General features: G+C 35.6%; 2 protein-coding genes across 3 annotated transcripts; both read right to left on the bottom strand.

The window, feature by feature from the left end:
* Positions 1-480: 480 nt before the first annotated feature.
* Positions 481-4,022, bottom strand: LOC105042073 (protein DEEPER ROOTING 1-like). Its single transcript, XM_073253392.1, is given in 8 exon segments — positions 481-500; positions 584-746; positions 853-1,064; positions 1,144-1,215; positions 1,218-1,339; positions 1,341-1,386; positions 2,922-3,093; positions 3,978-4,022. Coding segments are annotated over 8 exon segments (852 nt in total).
* A 3,466-nt stretch (positions 4,023-7,488) lies between these two features.
* On the bottom strand, positions 7,489-20,625 carry LOC105042045 (probable nucleoside diphosphate kinase 5). Of its 2 annotated transcripts, XM_073253971.1 has the most exons (5): positions 20,397-20,625; positions 18,437-18,661; positions 10,160-10,267; positions 9,202-9,311; positions 7,489-8,032 (listed from the first exon to the last, which is right to left on the bottom strand). In XM_073253971.1, the coding sequence occupies exons 1-5, from the start codon at positions 20,492-20,494 to the stop codon at positions 8,007-8,009; spliced, it is 567 nt and encodes a 188-aa protein (XP_073110072.1). In that variant the 5' UTR covers positions 20,495-20,625; the 3' UTR covers positions 7,489-8,006. The 2 variants fall into 2 exon arrangements, with proteins under 2 accessions (XP_073110072.1, XP_073110073.1); XM_073253972.1 differs by lacking the exon at positions 10,160-10,267.
* Positions 20,626-22,407: the final 1,782 nt, after the last annotated feature.

Genomic DNA, 22,407 nt, shown 5'->3' with positions numbered 1-22,407 from the left:
TTTTCCTTTTATGCAGAAACTCGGTGCTGAATTTTACTTGACCATTAAACCTATCCTCATATACTTACAAGGACTATTTTAGTGTGCATGGACTTGTATTATGTGTGTTTATATAAGGATAGGGACAAAACGTTTTAATAAAATCCAAATTGGACTGCCTCCGCAAACAACAGCAACAACAATATTAGGAGGAGGAGAAATACAAATTCATGCTCGTTACACAAACACCCACTTTAATTGTTAACTTAATATTCTGATTTTATGTAACAATTTCTTAGAATTTTCTATATCATATTAATATTAATATAAAAAGAAAAAAATAATATTAATATTTCAATCATGGATTACCATATACAAGCCCAATAAGAAATTTGCTTGTGCCATTGATATGGCTTGGCCTAGAATATTAGCAAGAACAATGCAAAAGGAATTCCTTAGGCTTTGCAAACATACCAGTCACACTGAAGCTTTGTATGGCATCTACATCTCTAAGACAATGTCTGACAAGAAGGGAAACATCGATTAATCCCTAACTACTTAAACATGCATGCATGCATGATATCTATGTTAATCATAAACTTACATTCTGAATCCGTCTTGACCCATTTGCCACCATCCTTTTCTTTCTCATGCATCTTGTCTTCAGCATGTGTTGTCTCCTCCTGTTTCTTCTCCAAGTACTTCATTTTTGATGTTGAATTAGAATTTTGAGGATGTATTTTCTTGTGAAGTATAGTCTTCAGTAGCTATAGGAATCAAAAATAGAGAAGGTAGAATAAAAGATCTCATTAGGCTATTAAATCTAAAATAATACACCAACATATATTTGTTACATGTTAACAAGTGTAATACCTTCTCTATTTTTGACTCAGGAAATGGATCCCTTAAGTTATGAGCTGGTCCAAAGCCACTGTTGCAAGCAAACATCTTCTTGAGGAGAAATGAGATTGATTTTTTCTTAATTGCACTGCTATGGTCTGCTAACAACTTTTTGGCTCTGTTTAAGATGATCTTGCTATTTGGTGAGTTTTCACAATTGTCCTCATCATCCAAACCATCACAAACTTGAGGCAAGATTTCTGATCAATATCCAAGCTTGATGAACAATTTCGAAATTGATTTAATGGGACTTATTTTTCTCGCATCCCATCTCTGATCCATCAGTGCTAGACTTGGGCTTGAGTGCAAGTAGTTTAGCTAATTCCTTCTGAAATTAATCACTTCTTCTAGCATAAGGTCCGGTTGATCTTGCAGAGAATGCAAGTCCTCTGAGGAATCATATGTTGCTGTATCTTCCTTCGACTCACTGTTACCAAATGTCCCGATGGTGAGCAATGCTTGGGCCATCACTGAATTCATCTTTACGAATATCAGGCATAGCAGTATCTAAAGAAGCATCACAGAGTTAGAATGCAGTAACTGCAGGACTGAAGAAACTGTAGAACTATTCATTTTGTTGACAGGTTCGGAATTTTTTTCCCTGTTCACTAATCTCAAGAACAATTATTTATTCTCCATTAATATATAATATGTTATCTGCAAAATTCCGGAATTCTATGTTGTTTAAATTCATATACCAAGACATCTCTTCCCCCATTGGGCAAACAGATTTGATGTTCAAGGAAAGTAGGTTTGACTAATATAATAAATCAGACTTTCTTTGACTTGATCTGGATTCTGGACTGCAGCAAAAATCTTAGTTCAATGGCTCATTGACATTAAATGGAGCCATCTCAATGTCATCAAAGTGGATACCAACCAACAACTTTTCTCATGTAAAACATAGAAGATATTAAGAAAATAAGGAGATGTATCTATAACTTCGATCTTTCCATTAAACCATTATCACATGAAGAGATTCAGCGAAATATTTAGCTCAGTTGGCTAACAGAAAAGTTTTCATGACCTTGAGGCTTTAAATTCGGGTTCATTGTAATCCATCCAACTAGAAAATAGAGTTTAATTTAGTTTATGTTCCAATATTAATCATACATCAGGACTCATTTAAAGGTGCTGCCTTCTCACATCAGTACAGTTAGATGGGGATTCTCTTTAATCATGAATAGCTCATGTTATGATACGAAAGCTACAATAATTTTATATGAAGAGCAACAAGAGTATAGAAAAATGATCCACTAAGCTTAAATTCTAGAAGAAAAACACACCACCTAAAAACAAATAATATATAGATGAACTTTATGGCTAAGTGCAAGATCTTCTTTCTTCTTTCTTTGAGAAACTAAATGCAAATTCTTTTGTTGCCATTTTAGGGTCCTTAAAAAATGTTATTTTTGTGATCTCCTTACTGTTCTAGAGGAGAAAGCTTAACGTCAGCTATTTGTAGCACAGTCATTAGACTGATATTTTCCAAACTTAGACCCTAATAAATCAGTTTGTGTGCAAGTGAAACTAAGAACAGATAACAAGCCCAATGCACTGATATTTATCTTGCTTACATAGCCCATTACATGATCAAAATTGAAATAGAAATTTATCATTGTTGTTTACTACCGAAACACAAAAATATCCACCACCTTTCTGAGATAAAAATTGCTGTTAGTTTTACTTTGTAACTCATTTAAAATCATCAAAAAACCAACAGAAACCTAACTCACGCCAATTCTTTTCGCTTCAGTGTAAAACACCTTCATTTAAAAGTTCAGAATTCACCGCTGATGGAATAGAAAAATGAACTCAGAATGCACTGTTGGTCGAAAAGCTATCCATCTGACAAATTAGCCCTGAAAGAAAAAACTTATAAATAGAAAACAAGACGCAGCTCTTTGTCAGATGCATGAAAAAATTAGTTGTGATGAAACTAATGAATGAAAAAGGATTACTCATTCTCAGATGCATGCCAATCAATACCTATTTTTAAGTCTAAACAAACTCCATGAAAAGTATATGGAGGATAAACTTACAATGAGCTGAACTCGACCCAATATCAATTTTATTCTTCTTTTGTCTCCCAATGAATTTCTTTTGCACCCAGTTCAAAATCTGTAGCCAGTAAAAACCAAAAAAGACACCTTGAAGACACAAATAACAAAAGAAATAAAGGATATAAGCCAAACAATACTCATATCCATCGTCCTAGCTTGTTGCTTGTATTAAGTTCCTTTAGTACTCACCCTCATAGTTCCCCACTAGGCTGCTGATGTTTGGGGGAGGAGGGAAGGAAAGGAGGAAGAGAGGGAGAGGATGTCTTGTCAATAGAAGGAGCACAGGTAGTTACCAAGAATTCCAGATCCTTAAGCTAGTGGGAGCTTTGGGAGGGTTAAATAGACTGTTAGTGATAAGTGGAGCTCCGGAATTCCATGGTGGCTATAGCTGATAGGCACTACTGGCTCCTAAGGTCCAAGTTCCAACATGAAGGGACTTTGCCAGTTCAGTTTTGGAGCCTTTCTAAACTAGCCTACCATAATTTGTGGAATGCCCTATGCTTTCCAAGATATTGTGAAGAATTTATTTAGCATATATACCCTGTAATGTGTATCGACTTTATTCACTTGTATTCTACTGAAGTTTTTTTTTTTTCAATATAAAACATTATCTAGAATCTCTTTTGAGTGTTTCTTTACGGCTTTGTGTACAGAGTTATTCCCACAATAAACCCACTTTTAGCTGCCAGGTTCCAACTATTCCCTTGCTTTTTTTTTTTTAACGTCTGAGGCCCGTGCAAGGAGCTTTTAGTTCTGCCGGCTGCTTTTCTAACCTTGTTTTGTTCATTCCTTTTTCTTTTTTTTTTCTTAAAAAAAATATTGATCTCTCTCTCTCTAGAATTACTTCACCATCTCACTTTTTTTGTGTTTATTCGTGCTTGAAATATCGACGTACTCGTACATGACTTTGAATTCTATGCAAAGAAGTAAAAGATTCCATAGCTTGGATATATATGACAGGCCTTTAGCAGAAATGACCATCCACATCAATCATGTCATAGCTACAAGTTTCATCTACTTTGGGACTGTTAATACCTGCCATGCGCCCAATCCGTAAGAAATTCCTGAAGTTTGAACCATTGAGGACCCACTTCCTTGGTTAAAGCTTCAGGTATAATTACACCCTAATACAGCTATATAAATGTTATCAAATACTCATAACTAATTTGATATTATTAGTGTGAGATCTTAGTTGGCTTGTTTTTGCAAATAGGCCTCCTCTATGATTTTTTTGACTCTGGTACCTTCCATCAGTTCAGTGAAACAGGGTTGTCTTCCCTAGCTTGCTTCCCCACCCAAAAGGAAGAAGACTACTAATGAAAAATTAAACACAGTTGCATGTAAATGAAACATATAACGATAATTACTTTTTGACCTTAAAAAAACATAATTGAAATTCCCCCAAGGTTGATAGGCAATTACGCACAGTAACTTAGCAACTCTTTCCATTCTGGTCAAAAGCTCCCTATTGGCCCATCCGGCATACAAGTGTCACGACAAGACAACTCCGATTGCATCATGTCGGGCTGACACGTGTGTTTGGTGGGGTTGACTCACTAAAGAATCATTAGCAACAGCAATCATTTAACCAACATGATTAACTAAGCTCAAGAGCAGTTCTATCTTGATTTGCAAGGTTTCCAAACTTTATCACATGTAATAATTGCACACAGCTCCAAAACATATTTTGGGAGCACAAGCAAAAAGAGCACATGACGAAGTCATATCAAATTGCAGAAGATTCAAAACCATGCCTCAACATCAACCGGCCAACCTTATCATAAACTCGAGCAATAATGTTCAACAAAAAGGCTCCTGAAAAATAAACCGACCACGGATGATAAACATTTGATGAGAGCGTACTAGTTGGTGATGAGCCAGGGCCGTGGGATCTATCTTAGAATACTTACCTATTTGTTGTCCATTCTATTCTTTTGCTCCTATTCGAAGGCTCTGTCCAGAAAAGATCCATCTAGAGTGGTTTGAAAGAATAATTTACAGGAGGGGGGCATGCTTGTCTTGAAAAGGCTAAAGAGAACAAAACTATAGAGACAAAGCCGTCACTATGTAAGACCCTTTTTCGGAGTAATGCCTTTAGCAGTAGGGACAGCATTCCAGAAAGAGCAAAGAAAATGATCAAATGGAAGAGACACAAATAGTTGACATGAAGTACAGTTGTTTGGTATCAATAGGACTACCAATGAAAGAGTAGCATTGTAGTAAAACAGTGGAGCAAATCCACTGGCATTACACTATTAAGAAGAAAAAACAAGACAGCATCTTTTGATTACTAAAGATGGGCATGTTGATCATCATTTTTTTTTATATATATATATAAACTAGTCTGATATAAGATAAAGGAATATAATTTCAAAACTAGCAACATTCCATTAATCTTTTTGATATTTTCTAAAGCTCTGCAACTCTGGACTTCGGAGTACCTCCTTCAATGTTGAAGGTTCACACAACAGTTCTCAAGGAAACCTTGGTAGCAGGCAAATGTGGTCTCTCTGGGTGCAAAGGACTCAGCTTCCCACAAGGTTTGCTCGAGCTGTCCGCATCAGGATAGACATGTCAATTCTCGAGATGTATGTGTAAGAGAGGTTTTCTGGTGCAAGGAAGAAGGGATTAGGCACCTCACCCAAGACATAGTGAACAAGGAAGCCATGTGATTTCTCAACAACATGCACAGATATAAACATATTTAGAATATCAATGTGCCTTGATAGTATGAAAGATATCAGTTTCAGAAAAAAATAGTGCGAAAGATACTACCTAAAAATGGAAAAAAGATAACTTCGATTAGAATATTCAACCATCCATTGAAATGTAAGCATTTCCATCAAGGGGAAAGCCATCATCTGACTATTTTTTTATTTTTTTTGGCCAGATTTGACCTATTATAGGCCTTGTCAATGAACTTCTTTGAACTGATCTATTGCACAATGTGTAATGTTTTCTCTTCATAAGTATTAATGAGTTCAAAGTGATATAAAGAATGATAGGATGGTCTCCGTGAAATAGTAACTAGAAGTAACTAGCTACTTATTGGTAGGTATTCATGATGTTCTAAATTTGCTAAGCGCTTTTCCAAAGACAATCACACTTGGGTTGATTTCCTAGTCCTTCTTCTTTTCACCTCTGTTTCTTTTTCCTTTTGATTAATGCGACAAAATTTTTATGATTGGCTGTTGAACAAATATCAACTGTCCAAGTTTTTTGTGAGCTATGAAATTAAGAATGCATGTCTTGATGTTCATCTACAATTATTCATAATGAACTTAGGTGGCATACGAGAGATTTTTCTTTCTCAACCTGAAATCCTTGTTGCTACAGAGAGAACAACTGCAAGCTTCCTAATTAGTGTTCAGCAAGTAAATTTTAATCATTTATTTGAAGGTACCACAGCTGGAAAAGGGCAGCAGCCAAATTGTTTTTGAAAAACTACCACACAGAAACAATTGTTACCAAACTAAAGCTTGATCATCATTTACTTTTCATTGTTTACATTTATTATTCTTTCCTTAAAGTCCAATAGCCTAGTACTCGGATTTTGTTTCATATAACAATTGGTTCACGTGCATAACGGTTGAGTCTCACATTAACCTAGTAAGAGTTGCCCCAACCCTTGGACAATTATTAGGCATGTAAACAAACACTTGGATTTCAAGCAGTAATTGGACTGATCAACAAATCGTTCTGAAAACTATCCATCTACCAAGTAGCATTAGTGATTTTGAACCATGGCCCTTCTACTAGGAACCTAGACTAACTATGTAGGCAAACCAAGATGATATCACAAGGCAAAACCATATTTTAGAGTTCATCAGACAGTACCTAGCAACAGAGCACACAGAGCTTTCCTCTCCTTTATGATAAATTCTGCATTATCTATTTATTATAAATAAAAAATATTATAAATAAAAAATATTGTGATTTATCTGATTAGACCCATCCGGATGTAGCCCACACTAATACGCATTGAGATTTATTTTACACGTTTTTAATTGATCTGAATTCTAACCAAAGATAAACTTTAGATAAAGTGGTAGGAATATATTTGATTGTTTGATAAAAATTAATTCTACACAACCATCATGAATAAAATCTATTTTCTAGTTGTGTGACTGATTGAGATACTATTTTTTATGGATGAGATACATTATAAAAAAACTTCTACGAACTTGATCTCCTATTCATATCCGAGAGCTTGTGAGTTTCTCCTTGTCGAGGCACAGCTCGACGACAGCAAAGAATATCTAAAATTGATTCTTTTTATTGTTGTAGATTGCATAATTATAGATTAATTTGTTTAAGCTTGAACAACAATGACCGAAGATATTATTATTCCGCATTTGAGATTAATTTTTTTTCTACAGAAAAAACTGTGCTTGCCTCTATTTAAAAACTAATACACAAGAAGGGTAAAGATCAAAACTGCCAGCTTTCATATTTTAGCAGCACCTTAGTGGACCAAAATCATACTTTAGCTGCCAACTTTCATAAGAACTAGAAACTTGCAATGCACAAAAGGAAGATGGCCATAATCTCATCCAATAGAAATAATTTTATTATCTATATAACTGAACGGAAAAGGGTATGCTCATTATTTTGCTACAGTCTCATTACTTTGCTCTTATTAGGCTGAAGAGAGAGTACTAACTATCATAAGATCTTCACCCACAGGCCACACGATGCCACAATCACCCTCACAATAGTGGAGACAAAATAGGCCTGCGCGCATGATAGATCCTGCTTATTCGGTTGTGATGGTTTGGTGAACAATAATTTACTCTTACATGCTTTTGCAAGGCAAATGTAGATCCAAGTATTACTTTAAAATGTACAACATTGAGCAATAAGTGGTATAAAATGGCTGACCAACTTAACTAGCCGCACATGGTGTGGGCGCCAGACAACTGACTCTCCACTATTAATTATCAGAAAGATAGCTGCCCATCTGCCATCCATCCGTAGGCTAAACCAACCTTCATGCCTGAACAAAATTTTCTAAAGCCCATCATGCTTCACAACACCTACAGGATGAAGGAAAGCAGGCATCTTCTAAAGCTCGTCATGCTTCACAAAACCTGCAGGATGAAGGAAAGCAGGCAAACTTCAAAAGAAGTCTTGAGTTTATTTCATCTTTTTGACCAGTCTTAAGACTGCCATGCCAGATGACATAGAGAATTTGTTGGAATGAAGACAGTTAAAACATTTTGTAGACCATACAAATGACCACCAAAAGCAAAAAGGGATGGATGCAGGAAAGCTGTGCCAAGAATTTGTACATGACAACTCCAGAGATGCAAGTTATGCATGAAAAATAGCCAATAATCATATCAATGAGAACATAATACCAATGAAAATTAAATCAATTTTTTAGGCCTTCTACCAAGGACTTGGGATTCTCCATATGAATAAGATATCTAAGGGTTTCTAGCTAAAATGATGGGATGGAAAGGCAGGTAAATATATAGGGAATGCCAACACTTTTTTTCAACCTTCTGAGATTAGAATAATGAAACTGTTTCACATCTCAAACCCAAGAAGGGGCATGTCCTCAATTACTGGGACAAAGATAAGCAGCATTTACGAATAAGCATGTACGACCAATGAAAAATTGATTATCTAAAAATCAAGCTGTTATCTTTATAAGCAACTCGAATACATTTTTCTTTACTATCTTAAATGATGAGAAAATTCAAAGTTTAGCACCAATACATACACCATAACTATGAAATCACACTTTGGCCTTATCTTGGCAAATCAGCATGTTAATCTATATGGCATAATTCATGAAAAAAAATAGCATCGTGCATCTGCATATTCTGCTTGACAACATGGGCAACATGGATTCAAATCTTTAGCAGATATTACATATCTAGTTTAAACACAAGATATTATTTTTAAACCAGTTATTTCTCAACTATGATGCTTCCCCTTTTACCTAAATATTCCTTATGTGGCCCTTTCTAGCACAAGATGGAAGATTTTGACCACTAAAAACTATATCTCAAACAGATACATGACTCATGGAAACAGTTGCACTACCCATTATAAGTTAGTTATAAACCAATCATTTCCAGCAGAATCAGGTTAATAAATCTGATCCCATCAGTATGTAAATGTATGAGATTGATGCCTTTGTTAATACTCTCATAAATCTTTATTATAAATGGTGATAGAAGTGAGTAAAGCAACAGCAACAACACATGAGGCATTAACGTATTTAACTAAACAAGCATAAAAAACTAACCTGGTAAAATGTCTCCAAAGAAAAATGAAATTTCTCGTGCAGCAGATTGCGGAGAATCTGAACCATGAACACAGTTCTTTGCAGAATCCAGCCCACACATGGCTCTGATGCTGAAAAATGGAAGCAGAAAACTGAATGAGGAAGCTAAAATGGTGAAAACAGGATCATATAAGCCATGCTACAATTTAATGGTAAAGTTAAAATCATGGCTGCACAGTATGTTTATCTATTAAGGCGCAAAAATATGAATTTGGGATAATGCTGCTTGCAACAAGACTATTCTCTGATCACAAGTCACAATAGGGTTCCTTTTTTTTTTTTTTTTTTAAGGTGAGAAAATGGCACAGAACAGAAGTGCTTCTACAGACAGGTAGCATGATTCCACAAGCTCAAAGTTGCTTATATTCATGCCAGCTATTGAACTAAACTCTAAAAGAGAATTCTAGGATGTCCAGAAAAAGGAGATAGACATTTGAAGACCAAGATACCAAAGGTTCAGGAACACTAAGCACAGTAGGAAAAAGTTAGGAAGATCTGAACATGCCAGAACAGGAGATATTAGGAGGTCTTAAGTTTATAGGATTGGAAATAAAATACATTCTAAATCAAAAAAAAGTGAGATGCTTTTGTATAGATTGAGACTGATCACAAGATTAAATAAAGTCAGGAGCCTTTAAGTATAGGGGCTACCTTCAAAGTTCAAACAGGGTATTCTTGAGAAGTCTTAGTCAGACTAAGAATACATTTAATTACAAAGTTAGAGATCCAGATACAACCTAATTCTGTATGTTGTATAATATCCATACATTTGCTCTGGTATAAACATGAGTTTCATTGAGCCTAAAAGGTGCAAGGTTTTCTTTATTTGCTTTTTTTTTTTCCTAACATCATTATTTTGTTTGTAGGGTCTAATTGACACTATCAAAACATCTAATTGCATAAGAAGAAATAATCTAACCTGTTAGGATGAGAAACTTTAGCTTTCCTTGAATCAGTTGGCCCAATCAAAGCACGCCAATCAGAGATGGCATTAGGCTTTTCAAGAACCATAATCAATACTGGGCCACTAAAAATTAACAGTCAGCAATGTAGACAAGCCATATACCATTAACTAACAAGCAGGACATACTATTTATTGAATAGAAGAAGAAACATTAGAATAATGAATTATGACAATCAGTACAGATGAAGCGTAATATACAGTGAGTGTCCTTGTGATAATCCGGCCCAATTGGGCCCAAAACCAGCCCACAAAGCCCACCAGGAAAAAAAAAAAAAAAAAAAAAAACAGAGCAGGGAGGAAGACTCCCGATCGAAGTCTTCCTCTTCCCCATCTCTGATCAAAAATCGGAGTCCTAGGGCCATTAAAAGACCCTAGGACGAGCTCTATAAGAACCCCCTCTTCTCCTCTAATGTAGATCCTTCGGTCACGACGATCGCCGGAGTTTTTCTCCGATTTTTCCGTTTGAAGCCGCGGCCCCTCGACCTGTGCTCGCTGCGATTTCTCGCCGGAAACCTCACCGAAGTCGAAGGTAAGCCCCGGCCCTCTTTTCTCTCTTCCTTCCCCTCCTTCCCATGGCTTCGTGCACCCTCGTCGGCCGTCGGGATCGTTGGAAAAATTGATGAAAAAGCGAGACCCTGTTCTGCCCTATTCGGTCGAGCCATTTCCTCCTCTTTTCGGGCCACCGGCACCACCGCTCGTGGTGCCACACCCTGTAGCATAACCCCCACCTCCCTACCTTCCTTCTCCGAGGGTTATGGCCGTCGGTGATCGGTCAATGACCGAAGAAATTCAAGAAAAGGGATCGGGTTCCCTGTTTTCCGATTTTTTTTTATAAAACTCCTGCTGGCCGAACCTCGCCGCCGGCCATCTCCGGCTCCATCGCCGTCGGTCGCCGCTGCCGGACCACCGGTCGTGCCACCACAGCCCGCCGGACCACAGGCAACGTCCCTCTAGTCCTCCCCTGTTCCGGCCAAAGAAGGCCACGGGGGGAAAAAGAAAAAGAAAAGAAAAGAAAAAAAAAGAAAAAGAAAAGAAAAGGAAAAGAAAAAGAAAAAGGAAAAAGAAAAGAAAAGAAAAGAAAATACAAAATAGAAAAAATAAAAAAAAAATAAGAAAAGAGAAAAATTTCCTCTCTCCCCTCTTTCTCCCTCTTTCTCTCTCTCTCTCTATTGTCTCTCTCTAAAAAGAAAAAGAAAAAGAAAAAGAAAAAGAAAAAATTTATATATATATAATAAAAAAATATATATATATGAGAGAAAGTTTTTCTCATCTCTCTCTTAAGTCTTTCTCTCTCTAGAATTAGACTTTCTCTCTCTACCTTCTCTCTACATTTTCTCTCTCTAAATTTTCTTCCTATTTTCTCTCTCTAGACCTTTCTCTCTCATTATGGATTTCGTCTCTCTAGGGTCATTCTCTCTCTCTGATTACATCACAGACCCTAGGATAAACTTGAGATGAAAATATGATGATCTGGGACTGCTCCGAAATTCGTGCAGTAGATCGGATCCCGATCCGATTCTTTTTCGAAATTGATAATATCGATCATGATAAATCCATATTAAGTCATCCTGATATAACCTCTGATGATCTCAATCATGATTGCCACTTTTGAAGGATACGAAGATTCTCTCTCCACTTTCTCTCTCTACTTTCTCTCTCATGACCGACTTTCTTTCTTTAAGGTCTATGAATCCTGTATCGAGTCATGCCTTCATCTTTTAGAGGCTCATATTGACTCTAATAAGATGATCCGAAATTGCTTTGATATCCGTGCTGAATGTCAACCTCATTTGGCCATATCAAGTATTTTTCAAAACCATTATTAAAGAACCTTATTGATTGAACTTGATCTTAATTCGATCTGTGCCTCACGATTTCTTGATCAAGTCACTTGAATCTGACTCTCAGATAAAAGATCCTAAATTGCCCTGGTATCTGGATGGTCCGACACATCCGGTCAACGATCCTCTTTCCTTATGATTTAATCTTATTATATTTATGGAATAGAATTTGATAATGATTTGATATTTTAAATAGGATTAGCTGATTCTTCTAACGAAGTCCGAAGATCTAAGATGAACGAGGTAAGTAGATCCTATGCTCCTTATTTATTTTTAAATGATCATGTTTTTATGCAAAGAATTGCTATTGATGAAATCATAATTTTTCATAAAATAAGGATCGGCATATGTGATATGAAAAAGCATGTTTTATTATGAGCATTGATTTCATGAATATGTCTTATGAAAATAGCATGATTATGAAGCATGAATTTCATTGTTTTTCCATCTATATATATGTATGCTTTAAGAAAAAGATATAAAGATTTCAAAGGCTCTCAGATGGCTATGAATGAATCCCTTTGGGAAGGTCGACATCCGGAGCTAGCATCCACACGAAACATGACCCTGCCAGCGGGTATAAAGTTGGCACATGAATTAAGAACTCTGTCGATTAAGAAACATGGCCCTGTCACGGGTATAATAGTGATCTTAGCACGAATGTCTGTGAGCTATGTTTTGAAACATGACATGAATACATGATGAAAATGATTTACGATTCATGATTGTGAAATATACATGATTTATGCATGCATGATGAATTTATAACTTGTTTTGTTATATGCTCTATGAAATGCTTTATTTTGTATTATCTGTTATTTTCTAAATATTGCATTATCATAAAAAAAAAACTTATGCTTGATCCGATAAGGAAGTGCAAGTTCTACTTACTGGGCTAGTGTAGCTCATATTTTTTTTGTTTTCTTTTTGTTTGAACAGAGAAATAAGGTTAGGATCGGTAAAAAGAATCCAAGCTTGAAGATCGGCATAGCAAGCTGAAAAATTTGACAACAGAAGTTTAATTTATTTTATAATCATGAATTTGTAGTTATTTATGAATGTTGAGATTCGGGTTAGTACTTGCTTTTGGATTTAGATGCTCTGAACCCATATTGGTTCGATTATTTGATGAATAATAGAATTGAATCTTTTTATTTGACGGATTTTAGATGATTATGATGAATTGGCTTCGTGTTATCGTGGGCTCCATCCCTCGGTAGCATGGCCGTGTTATGTCCCCGATTTGGGGCGTGACATTTTATGGTATCAGAGCTTAGGTTATAATCTTTGGGGATTATGATATAAATGATATAAATGATTAGGATATGATAGAATAATATCAGAGCTTAGGTTTAAGATCATTGAGATTATAAAGTGATATCAAAACTTTATATATGATCAATAGGATGTGATCGAGTGGAGTATAATGGATAAAATCAGAGCTTAAGATTATGATCATTAAGGACGTGATAGAATGATATAAAGTTTAGGTTATGCTCACTAGAGAATATGACTTAAGTGGTATTTGAGCTTAAGATTATCATTATTCGAGATTGTGACTTTAATGATATTTGAACTTGAGGCTAAGATCATGAGGAACATGATAGATATAAAAGAAATGATTCAATAAATTGATTTCGAATCAATAGGTATTATGATGAAATTTATGCATAAGTGGCATATGATGTCTATAATAGAATTGATGAGTTATATTTTAGATTTCAATTAGCAAGGTTGATCTGAGTACGAGAAGTGTTGACCCTAGAATGAAGTGGGAGGTATTGATATATTATGTTAGGTATATTTGATGACATTGGAATGCTAAACCTATATGGATAAAGGACATGATAACTTTGCTGATTTTGATGTTAATTTCTTTGCGAAGAAAGGTTGGTTTGGAAGTTGTCTAAATGATTGTAAGGTAACTCGAAGGTTAACTCAAATTAATTCTAGACATATTGGATTCTTGAGGAGTGATGAAGCTTATATAATAAGTTCAAACATAGAAGGTGGATGAAGATTTAATTTTGATGTGCTATGTCTAAGAAATAGTAATGACAAGGAAATCTTAAATTTTATCCTAAATTGTATATGAAATCTGAAAGTTGAATCTATCTTTGGTTGATCTAATATACAAAGATATTTTTATTTTAGATAAACTTAGATAATTTGGTAAGTTGAGATCAGAGTGCGCAGCAAAAGCGTGATGGTCTGAATTGATTAGAAATATTAATCTTTTAAATCAAAAGATATTATGAAATACGTTAGTTGGAAATAAGGAAGGATTTTACTGATAATAAATGGATGCTAGAAAAAAAAAAAAAAAATTTCCCTCCAAATTATTGATCGAAAAGAGCAAGTTCTAAGACGGCATATCTTTCCGTATGTAAAGATTCATTGGAGTAATCATGAAGAGAAAGAGGCCACTTGGGAGCTTGAAGATGATATGAAGACGAGATATCCATACTTATTTGAAAATGAAGGTATGTTAAATTTCGAGGACGAAATTTTTTTTTAGGAGGGTGGAATGTGATAATCCGGCCCAATTGGGCCCAAAACCAGCCCACAAAGCCCACCAGGAAAAAAAAAACAGAGCAGGGAGGAAGACTCCCGATCGGAGTCTTCCTCTTCCCCGTCTCTGATCAAAAATCGGAGTCCTAGGGCCATTAAAAGACCCTAGGACGAGCTCTATAAGAACCCCCTCTTCTCCTCTAAGTGTAGATCCTTCGGTCACCGACGATCGCCGGAGTTTTTCTCCGATTTTTTCGTTTGAAGCCGCGGCCCCTCGACCTGTGCTCGCCGCGATTTCTCGCCGGAAACCTCACCGAAGTCGAAGATAAGCCCCGGCCCTCTTTCCTCTCTTCCTTCCCCTCCTTCCCATGGCTTCGTGCACCCTCGTCGGCCGTCGGGATCGTTGGAAAAATTGATGAAAAAGCGAGACCCTGTTCTGCCCTGTTCGGTCGAGCCATTTCCTCCTCTTTTCGGGCCACCGGCACCACCGCTCGTGGTGCCACACCCCTGTAGCATAACCCCCACCTCCCTACCTTCCTTCTCCGAGGGTTATGGCCGTCGGTGATCGGTCAATGACCGAAGAAATTCAAGAAAAGGGATCGGGTTCCCTGTTTTCCGATTTTTTTATAAAACTCCTGCTGGCCGAACCTCGCCGTCGGCCATCTCCAGCTCCATCGCCGTCGGTCGCCGCTGCCGGACCACCGGTCGTGCCACCACAGCCCGCCGGACCACGGGCAACGTCCCTCTAGTCCTCCCCTGTTCCGGCCAAAGAAGGCCACGGGGGGAAAAAGAAAAAGAAAAGAAAAGGAAAAAAAAAAGAAAAAGAAAAGAAAAGGAAAAGAAAAAGAAAAAGGAAAAAGAAAAAGAAAAGAAAAGAAAATACAAAATAGAAAAAATAAAAAAAAAATAAGAAAAGAGAAAAATTTCCTCTCTCCCCTCTTTCTCCCTCTTTCTCTCTCTCTCTATTGTCTCTCTCTAAAAAGAAAAAGAAAAAGAAAAAGAAAAAGAAAAAATTTATATATATATAATAAAAATATATATATATATGAGAGAAAGTTTTTCTCATCTCTCTCTTAAGTCTTTCTCTCTCTAGAATTAGACTTTCTCTCTCTACCTTCTCTCTACATTTTCTCTCTCTAAATTTTCTTCCTATTTTCTCTCTCTAGACCTTTCTCTCTCATTATGGATTTCGTCTCTCTAGGGTCATTCTCTCTCTCTGATTACATCACAGACCCTAGGATAAACTTGAGATGAAAATATGATGATCTGGGACTGCTCCGAAATTCGTGCAGTAGATCGGATCCCGATCCGATTCTTTTTCGAAATTGATAATATCGATCATGATAAATCCATATTAAGTCATCCTGATATAACCTCTGATGATCTCAATCATGATTGCCACTTTTGAAGGATACGAAGATTCTCTCTCCACTTTCTCTCTCTACTTTCTCTCTCATGACCGACTTTCTTTCTTTAAGGTCTATGAATCCTGTATCGAGTCATGCCTTCATCTTTTAGAGGCTCATATTGACTCTAATAAGATGATCCGAAATTGCTTTGATATCCGTGCTGAATGTCAACCTCATTTGGCCATATCAAGTATTTTTCAAAACCATTATTAAAGAACCTTATTGATTGAACTTGATCTTAATTCGATCTGTGCCTCATGATTTCTTGATCAAGTCACTTGAATCTGACTCTCAGATAAAAGATCCTAAATTGCCCTGGTATCTGGATGGTCCGACACATCCGGTCAACGATCCTCTTTCCTTATGATTTAATCTTATTATATTTATGGAATAGAATTTGATAATGATTTGATATTTTAAATAGGAATAGGTGATTCTTCTAACGAAGTCCGAAGATCTAAGATGAACGAGGTAAGTAGATCCTATGCTCCTTATTTATTTTTAAATGATCATGTTTTTATGCAAAGAATTGCTATTGATGAAATCATAATTTTTCATAAAATAAGGATCGGCATATGTGATATGAAAAAGCATGTTTTATTATGAGCATTGATTTCATGAATATGTCTTATGAAAATAGCATGATTATGAAGCATGAATTTCATTGTTTTTCCATCTATATATATGTATGCTTTAAGAAAAAGATATAAAGATTTCAAAGGCTCTCAGATGGCTATGAATGAATCCCTTCGGGAAGGTCGACATCCGGAGCTAGCATCCACACGAAACATGACCCTGCCAGCGGGTATAAAGTTGGCACATGAATTAAGAACTCTGTCGATTAAGAAACATGGCCCTGTCACGGGTATAATAGTGATCTTAGCACGAATGTCTGTGAGCTATGTTTTGAAACATGACATGAATACATGATGAAAATGATTTACGATTCATGATTGTGAAATATACATGATTTATGCATGCATGATGAATTTATAACTTGTTTTGTTATATGCTCTATGAAATGCTTTATTTTGTATTATCTGTTATTTTCTAAATATTGCATTATCATAAAAAAAAAACTTATGCTTGATCCGATAAGGAAGTGTAAGTTCTACTTACTGGGCTAGTGTAGCTCATATTTTTTTTGTTTTCTTTTTGTTTGAACAGAGAAATAAGGTTAGGATCGGTAAAAAGAATCCAAGCTTGAAGATCGGCATAGCAAGCTGAAAAATTTGACAACAGAAGTTTAATTTATTTTATAATCATGAATTTGTAGTTATTTATGAATGTTGAGATTCGGGTTAGTACTTGCTTTTGGATTTAGATGCTCGGAACCCATATTGGTTCGATTATTTGATGAATAATAGAATTGAATCTTTTTATTTGACGGATTTTAGATGATTATGATGAATTGGCTTCGTGTTATCGTGGGCTCCATCCCTCGGTAGCATGGCCGTGTTATGTCCCCGATTTGGGGCGTGACAGTCCTAGTGCAGAAGAAGCATAATATCATATCAGAAGACGTGATTGTCATGTTTTTAGTTACCTATAATGCAATTTAATAGACATTTACTTACAGGCTTTAGTATAAAATTGCAGTGAAATGGATAGAAGGGTAACATGACAAGTGCAAGATTATACATAAGAAAACTCACTAATGATAGGCAACTAAAAAGATGATTATATACATGGTACTTCTAAAGTGAATGCTTGACGAAGAGAGTTCTGTCTGTAATCAAATGGAGTTAAGGGAAACATAGTAGCTTGAGTAAGCATGGATGACATTTTGCACACAAACTGCAGATTGCATCTAAAAAGTAAAAGGGGAAAGTACAACATATATAAAGAATAATATTGTCTTACAATGTTGAGTATTACAAATCTAAAAAGAAACTAAAAAGATGTAGTTTTTATTCTACAATTATATTTGTCAACTGATAAAAGCAGGGACAGCAAAATAATTGCAGTAGCATCAGTGTTGTTGAGAAGAGAAAGCACAAGGAAAGATTATCTTGTTTCACTAATCACAAGCAAACAAAAATTAAAAGCATTATGCTAAGCTAAGAATGAGCTATAGAAGAAGAACATTTTCATCAGGTTCAATTAAAGGTTGAAACATCAATCTGTCAGGTTGAATGCTTTTATTCTTGAAACCCACCAAAAGAGAAGTAAAAAGGAAAATCAGTAGTTAAGCATGTAGGTTAACTATATCAATGACTAAATCTTTTCATTATGAAAATAGATTACATTATTTGATCATCTATCACCTAGGCGCACCTATATGGAAACTAAGTTGGTCAGTCAGTGTACTGCTTTTCTAGAAGGCATTTACATTGGCTTCATTTTCTAAGGCTTCCTGTCTTAAGTTGATATACATTTCTGAAATTTGTTTAAATGGAATGGTTGAACATGTCTAACTAAAAACAGTACATCAAACCTTGTGATATAGAAAAGAGAAGATAGTTTGATACCTTGTCATATACTCAACAAGGTTTGGAAAGAAGCTTTTCTTTGAATGCTCAGCATAAAATTGCGTCACGTTTCCTGCATCAAGCCGAACCATCATCTCCCTGATGATATCAAATCCAGATTCCAAAATCACTTTCCTGATCTTGTCCATGTAATTGAGCGATAAACCATCTGGTTTTATCATGGCCAGTGTTTTCTCCTTTTCCATAGCTGCATGGCTTGGAGACCTGAAGCCGTCATCAAAGATAGTATTACTGGTCAATATGGCCATCTTATTAGTTAAAGGTTGGTAAGATGAAAGCCGATTGAACCAGCAGCAGACAGAAGAAGTCTAAACTCCAAGAATACACCAAGAAAAAGAAAAAGACTAGTCTGTCATAAGCAATTAAAAACTGAATATCAAAAGACTAGTCTGTCATAAGGAATTAAAAGGTGAATATCAATGCCATAACAAAATAATACAGAATAGGATCCTAGCAATCAAACGATATCAATGAAAGGCTCCATAAACAAAGCAGATAGCATGGCAGCATAAATGTTCACACAGACAAGTATAAAACTGATACTTGCAACAAAGAATTCCTACAGGATGAAACACAAAGGAAAGGGAGGCTCCTGCAGCCCAAAAGGAAAAAGGGAGAAAGAACTTAAATAAATTCTATTGAAAGAAACCTAGATATAAATTCAAGGTTATAATATGGTACATCTCAACATAGAGAATCATCATACATACTGCAAGAACTTTTCACATCTATTTCATTTCATGATAGATGAGATTTTTAGAGGGGAGAAGAGAAGACTGTTAAGTTATCAACCAACAACATCGGATTACATGGAATTATAATACTTTTGGAACCTCCTAGACAAGAAAAGAATTAACAACCTAAGATAAAAAAGTTCACATGTATCTAACCAGATTCTCAAAAAAGAATCCCTTAGACTATGTAGCTACCCTGAAAATCAGCAACGCTCAAAGCATCCAATTAAATTATAGAATGTGTTGTTTCATCCCAAAATGCAAAATTGGTTTCCAGTTCATGATCAAAAAGTGAGGTTTCAACTTTAACCTATACTGGTAAGGATTTATATCAAAGATGTCGTTATAATATTCACTGCCATCCCGGCAAACGGAAACCCAAGATTGAGGATGAGGATAATAAGAATATCGCGGCGCTTCATAAAGAAAAGTATATATGGAATCTTGAACTAATGAACATCACAAAATTGCAGAAAGTGAGACACCAAATTTCGCTAGAGAAAAATGATACAAACATATATGAACAAAAATTTCGCTAGAGAAAAATGATACAAACATATATGAACAAATAAAGGAAGCCCTGACATGGACTTCGAGAGGAAGGCAAAACGGAAGGCAGTTTTCGGAATTAATACAGTTGAAAATCATCAAACTTCGTGAAAAAACAAGATTTATCAGACTCGTCCAAGAATTAACGAAAATCTCTCATAACAGCACGAAATCTCAGGTAATAGTTTATAAGCAAAAGTCCGGCTATGTTTCTTGAACTATTGCTTCATAAATTAAAAAAAACTCATGATCTTCCCGAATAAGTAAGGAAAGACTAACCTAAATTAAAGGTAATATTCAAGAAGCCGCCAGAGATTCTTGGTCTACTAAAAATATCTCAGAAACAGGTAAAAAGACCGAAGTTGAACAGATACTCTTAATGATGAATTAAAACTTGAGATCAGAAAAATAGAAAGATAGCAAAAATCTAATTAACATCCAGTAAAACATACATTAGAATCAAGAAAAATCTATACATTGAGTTCGCTTGCCGAAATCTTGTCAAAAATTATAAGAACCTCGATGTAATTCAGCTAAAAATCCAGCGAAAAGAAGACAATCCGTAACAGAAAACGAGATCCGACGGATAGAAAAGGAAAGCCTAAATTTCTGAGCAAGAAAACGGAAGGGTGTGATGAAACCCTAGCTTCGCTTACCCAGCGAAGAGAAAGAGGAGGACGAGGAGGAGAGCGGAAACCGAAATCTTTCTCATCGCAAGGACGCGGGAAACGACTAACTTCGCGGCCTCTCTCATCGCGAGGAGGCGGCAGGACGGAGGGAGGGGTTTCGCACGTGGGATGGAGTGATGGCCGCCGCCGTCCACACGGAACTAGCCCTGTTTTCTCCGGTGAGTCCTGTTTATCCTCGAAGCTTTTTTTTAATAAATATATATATTTTAAAGGTAAAACTATATCCTTAAGGTAAAACCAAAGTAGCCAACTCAGAATTTCGCATACACAAAGACTTCTTTGAAAGAGAGTTTTATGCTGGTTGGAATAAAATCAAAAGAGAATAATTTTTTAAAATTTATCATAAAACCCAAAGAGATGAATTTCAATCTCAATGATATGCTTATATGAACTTGATCAAAGATCATCTCGGATTCTTTGATTGGTTCGAAGATCAATATGTTAGAAGGAATGAAAATTACTCCCGGTAAAGAAATCAAAAGCTGCAAAATCTTAGGGGAAACAAATACAAAAATCATGATTTTCTGGAAAGAGAATAAAGGAAGAATCATTGAAAAGATTCATCCACCTCCAAAGGAAATAGAAATTTTAAAAGATGCAAGTGTCTTTGCATCTGCCCTCAAAGAGAAATCTGATCCCATACAAACACTCAATGGAAAAGATGCAGAGAACATAATTAAACAAAACAACTTTATAAATTAAAATTTAAAAACAATAGATGATCAATTAAATAGAATAAAAAATAAAATAAATGAAGACTAATCTCAAATCAAATCTTCAAGTATAATCCCAATATTCAAACCATTTAAAGTATCTAAATATTGTGAACAAATCCAAAGAAAAGATCTTATAGAAGAAGTTAATAAAAGATTAGAAAATTTTGAAAAAATTTATAGTATTTTAGATACTCTATATAAAAGAAATCAATTTCTGTACTAGATCAAGGTGAAAATAGCCAGGGCCAGTCTACAAAACAATCTTAAAATGAAAGCAAAAATTTAACTCAAAATGAAGAGTCTATCACTGAGTCTAGTATACCTGACCTAGAGACCTTCAATCCAAGTCCAACTCAAAATGAAGGATTGGAACCTGAGTCTAGTATATCTGACTTAGAAACCTTCAATTCAAATTCAAAACTAAAATCAACCCAATCAAAAGTTGGGCTATTTCTTCCAAACCCTATGGTCTAGACTTTCAAACACCATTCTGACCTAGGCCCTCTATGCCAGATCTAAGCTTCGAAGAAAAGCCTATAATTCAAAATCAATACTCAGCTACCACAATCTATGAATAGAAAATAGATGGCTTGTCTGAGTACAATATCCTTGAAGAAATGACTATGGTAGCCATGACATACAAAACCAAAGGTAGAGCCCAAGATCATGCCATAGCCCAAGCCTTAACTGCTGGCTTCATGGGCCAGCTCAAAGGTTGGTGGGATTTTCATCTCACTGACAATAAAAAAACTCAAATTTTAACTGTAGCCAAAAAGACCTTAGATGGCCAAGTCATCAAAAATGAGCAAGATCAGGATATACAAGATGCAGTTCCAACCTTAGTCTTTATAATAGCTAAATATTTTGTAGGTGACCCTGCAAAGTTTAGGGATAGGTCATCTGAGATTTTATCAAATTTAAAATACAAAAAACTTCAAGATTTCAAATGGTATAAGAACATCTTCCTCACCAAAGTCCTTACCAAAGAATATTGTAACCAATCCTTCTAGAAAAAAAAGTTTCTAGTTGGATTGCCAACAATTTTCTCAAAAAAAATTAGCTCAAAACTTAGAAATTAAAATAATGATAAGATTTCATATGATCACTTGATATATGGAGACCTAATCAATATAGTCAATGAAAAAGGACTGAATCTTTATATAGAGATTCAGCTCTAGTGACAACTCAAAAAAAAAACAAATTAGTAGTAGAAAGGAGCTAGGCACCTTCTGGAAACAATTTGGAATGCAACCTTTAGCAAA

This window comes from Elaeis guineensis, chromosome 3 (assembly GCF_000442705.2).
Source record: "Elaeis guineensis isolate ETL-2024a chromosome 3, EG11, whole genome shotgun sequence".
In the NCBI taxonomy this organism is placed as follows: Eukaryota; Viridiplantae; Streptophyta; class Magnoliopsida; order Arecales; family Arecaceae; genus Elaeis; species Elaeis guineensis.
This window is presented reverse-complemented; position numbering and strand designations above follow the sequence as displayed.

Coding starts and splice junctions, on each gene's coding strand:
- LOC105042045 (XM_073253971.1), bottom strand. CDS start 20,494: ATGAGAGAGGCCGCGAAGTTAGTCGTTTCCCGCGTCCTTGCGATGAGA. Junction 10,268..18,436: donor CTTGTTGAGTATATGACAAG/GTATCAAACTAT, acceptor GTTAATTTTTAG/TGGCCCAGTATTGATTATGG. Junction 9,312..10,159: donor AAAGTTTCTCATCCTAACAG/GTTAGATTATTT, acceptor TCCATTTTTCAG/CATCAGAGCCATGTGTGGGC.